This window comes from Rhincodon typus, chromosome 26 (genome assembly GCF_021869965.1).
Source record: "Rhincodon typus isolate 14 chromosome 26, sRhiTyp1.1, whole genome shotgun sequence".
NCBI classification, from domain to species: domain Eukaryota; kingdom Metazoa; phylum Chordata; class Chondrichthyes; order Orectolobiformes; family Rhincodontidae; genus Rhincodon; species Rhincodon typus.
The window spans coordinates 2,804,987-2,811,862 of record NC_063357.1 but is presented as its reverse complement, the minus strand read 5'-3'; the positions used below and the strand labels follow the sequence as shown (position 1 = coordinate 2,811,862).

General features: G+C 44.8%; 1 protein-coding gene across 2 annotated transcripts in view; it reads left to right on the top strand.

The window, feature by feature from the left end:
- Positions 1-6,876, top strand: part of LOC125486155 (flotillin-2-like) — a 33,577-nt gene that overhangs the window by 5,194 nt on the left and 21,507 nt on the right. The window contains exons 1-2 of one of the 2 annotated variants that reach the window (XM_048612603.1): positions 878-3,316; positions 4,230-4,320. In XM_048612603.1, coding sequence (XP_048468560.1) covers positions 3,297-3,316; positions 4,230-4,320 — 111 coding nt within the window. In that variant the 5' untranslated portion in view covers positions 878-3,296. Of the gene's footprint in view, positions 1-877; positions 3,317-4,229; positions 4,321-6,876 lie in introns of those variants that run through there. The other variant, XM_048612602.1, reaches the window with a different exon arrangement.

The window sequence follows — 6,876 nt, the reverse complement described above, 5'->3', positions numbered from 1 at the left end:
GGTCCCCGAGTCTCCGCTTGGTTTCCCCGATGTAGAGGAAGCCACACCGGGTACAGCGGATGCAGTATACCACATTGGCAGATGTGCAGGTGAGCATCTGCTTGATGTGGAAAGTCTTCTTGGGGGCAGGTGGAGCACTTCCTGCGGTTGCAGGGAAAAGTGCTGGGTGTGGTGGAGCTGGAGGGGTGTGTGGAGCGGACAAGGGAGTCACGGAGAGAGTGGTCCCTCCGGAAAGCAGATAAGGGTGGGGAGGGAAAGATGTCTTTGGTGGTAGGGTCGGATTGCAGATGGCGGAAGTGTCGGAGGACACCTACGCTCGGTTCGCAATAAACAACTGCACCTCCCAGTCGCGAACCATTTCAACGCCCCCTCCCATTCCTCAGACGACATGTCCATCCTGGGCCTCCTGCAGTGCCACAATGATGCCACCCGAAGGTTGCAGGAACAGCAACTCATATTCCGCTTGGGAACCCTGCAGCCCAATGGTATCAATGTGGATTTCACAAGTTTCAAAATCTCCCCTCCCCCCACCGCATCCCAAAACCAGTCCAGCTCGTCCCTGCCTCCCACCTATCCCCTCCTCCCACCTCAAGCCGCACCTCCATCTCCTACCGACCAACCTCATCCCGCCCCCTTGACCTGTCCGTCCTCCCTGGACTGACCTATCCCCTCCCTAACTCCCCACCTACACTCACCTTTTACTGGCCCCATCCCCGCCTCTTCGACCTGTTTGTTTCCTCTCCACCTATCCTCTCCTCTATCCATCTTCTATCCGCCTCCCACTCTTTCCCTATTTATTTCAGAACCCCCTTCCCCTCCCCCTTTTCTGATGAAGGGTCTAGGCCCGGAACGTCAGCCTCTCTGCTCCTATGATGCTGCTTGGCCTGCTGTGTTCATCCAGCCCTGCACCTTGTTGTCTCTGGTCTACATTGTGTTTTTTATTCAATTCACTGGCCTAGAAAGCGGAGGAGGTGTTTAATGTAATGTGATCCTGGGCGTGAAGGCATAGGTTGAAATGCTAGGCATTTAACCTGTAGTAGTTGGAGGGAACTAAAAATATTTAGCAAGGTATCAAGTTTCCAGCTCCACATTTTTTTTCATTTGAGTTGTAAGGCGTGATTTTGTTTGCAATTACCACATTGTGAGTAGCTTTTTAGGGTTCTTGTGTCAGGTAACACCTTCCAAACTGGGAGCTTACACAAGAGGATGGAAAACTGAACTGTCAGTTCCTGCAATGTAACTGTAACTCTTGCTGCAACCTTTTGCATCAGAAATTCATTATTTCAATCATCAAAATACAGAACTCTTGCATGACCTGTGCAATCCTGTGTCAGGAAACAGACCTTGCCTGTGATCTTTACATGTGGTTAGTTCCTGCCATTGACCGGGAGAAGTAATTCCTCTGCCACCCATCCCAATGTAGGAGGGGAGGAAGGAAATATTGGAGCAGTGCTCCATGCTGCTGACGTTAGTTTCCACCTTGTGGCTGTCACCAGCTACTCGAATGGCATGACTCCAGAGGATGACTACTAGAAGGGACCACATTTTTTCCTGGTTTAAGTGGCTGAAATCAGCAAATATTAATTGGGAATGAGAATAGACCATTCAGCCACCCAATTTTTGTGTCCTTTTGGTTAGATCATGAATGATCTGTAACTTATCCACCTTGGTTCCATATCCTTTGCCCTTGCCCGTCAAATATCTATCTATCTCCATTTCGAAACAGTGTCACCTGACCTCCAGTCTCCTCAGCATGTTTTAAGCTGAGTGTTCCAGATTTACAGTACCCTTTTGTATGAAGAGGTACTGCACTTCCTAACTTCTGCCTGCTCCAGCCTAACTCCAGGCTTTGCTCCTTATTCTTCTGGAGAATGATTGATTGATTTGTTTATCACTCAGGATGTTTCCCCTGATTTGAGACTCGGAAAGGTTTACTGGAAGAATCCACAGGAGTTTGGGATTGGGCTCAACCTTGATACCAGCTCTCACTGTTTGAGCTCTCTAACTGACAGTCATGACTCAAGCCCATGGTTCTCTCTTTGAATGGTGTGGCTGTGGTGTGTACCATCTGCATATGGCACTGCAGTCAGTGTCTCTAGCAATACCTCCCAAGTTGTCAACTTCCACAGAGATGGTCAGCAGGTGTATGGAAATGCCACTATCTCTGAACTCCCCTCCAAGCCATATACAATGCAGAATTGGAAATATATACACTGTACTTTTGATCTCCACAGAAGCTCCTGAACATTGCTTTGGCAGCACTTTTCAATACACAAATCACAGTGGCTCACCATTCTCTAGGGCAATTATGCATGAACAGTAAGTGTCTGCTTTGTCAGCGAATACATTTTTGTAAAAGCCTATATCTTGCAGGGAGCTGGTGAGAGATGTGTGTTGTGTGTTCTAGCGTTTTGTCGAACTACTCATGACTTCACACCACTAATGTTTGTTTAATGATGTATTATTGTGTGTTTATATACTCACTGTTGTTCTTATTTCTTGCTAGTAATGGACTGTCATCTTAAAAGCTGACTTGCTCATATTTTACTTGCATACTTTTTTAAAGGGCATCAGAACTCGGTCAGCTGCTTCCAGTATCCCTGTGTTTGAAATAGGGCAATAGCTAGAAGCACAGGCATACGGTTTCTTGTCTTCAAATGGGGAGTTTCCAAGAAAGCAGATCTCCCTCCAACTCTTTGATATTAGTTGGTGTTATTTTTTAAAGAAAATGCCACCCAAAAACTTTCGGCTTGCTTTTCACTTCAAAGTAAGTAACCTTTTGCGAACTGGAAGCACATTGCAGCTGTCAAAGATTTCTTACCCTCTCCATAGTGATTTTGAAAGGAATTTTTTTAGAACTCATATTGGTTTTAGGAAATAGAAATGTAGAGGTGTACCCCAAACCTCGACAGTTGATTCTCTAATGTTAAAGAAACTACTTTTGTGTGTCCTCTCCAACAGACTGAACAGCAGATTCAGGAAATAGAAAACAAATGACCCTTTCTGCGTTGGGGGGAGAAATGAGTGAAATGTTTGGCTGTCAAAGTGCTATTGCAGTTCTCAAAGGGTTAAATCATTTCAACCACCCATAGAAAAACCTGAAATAATTTACTTAATGTCTCTGGGAGTTGGATTTCTCATACTTTGTTCTGACAATTACTGTGACTGAATATGTGCTGTCCCACCTCCTTCCCCCACCCGCTCCCCACACCTCCTGCTGCGTAGACTACCTCTGGAGATCATGACCGTCGTCTGTCAGTGTGAGGATATAGAAACCATTGAGGGGGTCCCTGTATATGTTACAGGGGTCGCACAGGTAACTTGATCTTAACCTTGTTGTATTATTGTCCTTTTTTTTTCTACCCTCTTCCTCTTCACTACCCCTACTATTCTCAACCCATTCCCTCCTTTTCTGTTTCCAGCAGCAACTGAATGCTGACCTCAATTGCAGCACCTTCACCGCTTTATTTCCCTAGCATCACGGCCAAGTGGCATGGCCTGTAGCACTGTAGGTATTGCACAGAAAGGAAATGAATTAAACCAAATGAAGAGGGAAGAAAAAGGTCAGAATGGACAGACTGATTTAAAATCAAGTCAAAGAAAGAACAAAATTGGTGTACATTGATCAAATTTGTTTACCCCTGCCATCCCCACATCACAAGCTCAGGGATATGTAATGCCCTTCAGAGTGAGCAATTTTACTGGGCACTGATTGAGAATTTGCAATTGCAATGGGTACTCCCAGATTTCAACAGAGTTCGTAAAATCTTCTAATTATGAAATGCATTGATTGTAGTGATGGAAACTGAACTCCTTTCTGAAGAGAAGTAGCACTCTCTTCCTCACCACAACGTGGGAATTGACTTGGTGCAATGAATTATTGAGTGGCCTGAATTATAAAGTACATTTGTGTGTGTGTGTTCTTAAAACAGCTTGTTTCTTCTACATGTTATCTTATTGCATAAAATGGTGAAACAATTTCTCCAGGAGGTATTCTAACTAAGTGGGATCACCCACACTGTGACAATCTCCTATGGGAAGCCTCTCTTGAGCCATGCAATGATTTTTCTTTGATATTAATTATTTAGCTTGGTTTTTTTTTGAGCACTGTACAGTACCTCTGGTTGGGGTCAAAGGTGAGCCGTGGAAGGATTGGAGAGAAAAAAGCAAGTGAGGCTTGAGGCCTGTCATGTGACCTGGAATTTGCGAGTGTTTTGCGTTTTTCACAGGATGTCCCTTGAGATTATGACGCTTCAGCCCAAGTGTGAGGATGTAGAGACCGCAGAGGGGGTAGCACTAACTGTCACAGGGGTCGCTCAGGTAAATAACCCCAAAATCCCAAAAAGTAATCTAATTTCTAAAAACTCTTTGCAGCCTAAGTCTGTCAAAAGGCACAAAAAACTTACTAATGCTTTTGCTTATCTTAACAAAACAGTAGGAGGCCACTTATTCTGTAATTCTTGTATAAATAACATTCAAGGGTGGAAAATGTGTTTTGCTAGGACCTGACTGTGATAACATTCAGGCTCATGGCTGTTTGTATTGTTCAAGGGCCCTCCTTTGTATTAGTATGTCATGTTTTCTTTCCTCACTGAGCCTCAGTGAGAGCATTGAAGCTTGTGGTGACATAAAGCAGATCCATGGACAGTTCCCTTAGACAGTCCTGGGGTTTCACCAACAAAATTGTGCATTTGTGGACAAAAAGGTCCCAAAGAATTTGATATGAAATCTTGCACATATGCAATTTTCCACCCCTGAATTTTAGTGGTGAGCTGTTTGTTCACTTTGAAACAATGGGAACATTTTCTGTAACGTTCAATTAACTTTGCAGGCTTTGGTGACTGTTTTTCAATTTTTTAGTTGTTTTTTTTGACATATTCCTATTCTGCCTCAACTGGTTACATGGAACTGCATGATCTTCCAATGAATGGCATTCTCCCTGGTTTGAGCCCACACAGCATGGGAAGTCGCAAGCATCCGGAGTTCTTTAGTGTCACCCGTTGGGATAACCAACCTATTGCAGTACATGTACCGAAGTGCTCTGTAACTTCCATCAAACTACTTGAGAATTCACTTGGCATTTTTGACAAATAAATGAAATCTGGGAGCCTTGAACTTAATGCTAATGAAGTTCCTCGAGCACATGATTTTTTTTTTAAATGCAAAAGCATGTAGGTTCCTCTGTTTTACAAATAGAGGCACTGAATACAGAAGCATGCAAGTTATGCTAAACCTGGTAAAGATCACTGGTTAGGCCTCAGCTAGAGCATGGTATTCAGTTCTGGGCCCCAGGAGAGCAGCGGCATGTCATAATGCATTCAATAAATTAAGTATATCCTCAATGTTTGGTAGAGATGCATGATGCAAATTTGTAATGTTTTGCTGTACCACCACCTCTAAATCTCTAGTTATGAATTAGCCTCTTCACCCAACAGTAGTAACTTTTTATCTAGAGCAGTGGCAGCAGCCTGTTTGTACTGCTTCAAACCCTAAATTTTTTTTGATGCTTTAGGCAAAATCTGACAAGGATGCAATGAGACACTTTCACAATGAATTTTAATTTCCTGCGAGAAAGATCAGGTACTACAGAATAAAGCTATTCTTGAGGCAAACTGAAAGATTGGGCTAGATTAGTTTCCTGGCAGAAAAATAACTGACTATCCAAGGAAACCTGCAGAGGGAGAAGTGGAGGGGGAGAGAGGAGGAGAGAGAGTGAGGATTAACTACCTGAACAATGGAATGGGAGGTAAGGAAATCCGGAAAGAAACATATTGACATTGTGAACAAAAACGTGTTGGGAGAAGAATTAGTTGGAAAAACTGCAAAAGAAAATCAAGATTGGATAGCAATAAGGGATTGTTATTAAAACTTTATGGTAAGTGGGTCGTCTCATGATCAGAGCAAAGTTCTTTTAAAAGACAGTGGTTAGACCTCAGCTCAAGTGTTGTGTACAGTCTGGGTGTTACACAAGTAAGGACATGAAGGCATTGGAAAGGTTGCAGAAACAGTTTGAGAATGGTTCCAGGGATGAGATACTTCAGCTATGAGAAAAAAATATCAGGCAAGTTGGGACCGTAACTTGGAGAGGAAAAGCTAAGAGGAGATTTGAGAGTTTTCAAAATCATGAGGGATCTGGACGGAACAGATGGGGAGAAACTGTTCCCACTTGTAAAAAATGGATCAAGAACCAGACAACACCCTATTCCCAATTCCTTCGCCTCCGCCGCATCTGCTCCCAGGATGAGGCATTCCACTCCCGTACATCTCAGCTGTCCTCGTTTTTCAAGGACCGTAACTTCCCCTCCTCGGTGGTCGAGAACGCCCTCAACCGTGTCTCCCACATCTCCCGCACCTCATCCCTCACACCCCGTCCACGCAATAAAAACCAAAAAAGAATCCCCCTCGTCCTCACGTACCACCCCACCAACCTCCGGATCCAACGCATCATCCTCCGACACTTCCGCCATCTGCAATCCGACCCCACCACCAAAGACATCTTTCCCTTCCCACCCTTATCTGCTTTCCGGAGGGACAACTCTCTCCGTGACTCCCTTGTCCGCTCCACACTCCCCTCCAGCTCCACCACACCCGGCACTTTTCCCTGCAACTGCAGGAAGTGCTACACCTGCCCCCATACCTCCTCCCTCACCCCCATCCCAGGCCCCAAGAAGAGTTTCCACATCAAGCAGATGTTCACCTGCACATCTGCCAATGTGGTATACTGCATCCGCTGTACCCGGTGTGGCTTCCTCTACATCGGGGAAACCAAGCGGAGACTCGGGGACCGCTTTGCAGAACACCTACGCTCGGTTCGCAACAAACAACTGCACCTCCCAGTCGCGAACCATTTCAACTCCCCCTCCCATTCCTCAGACA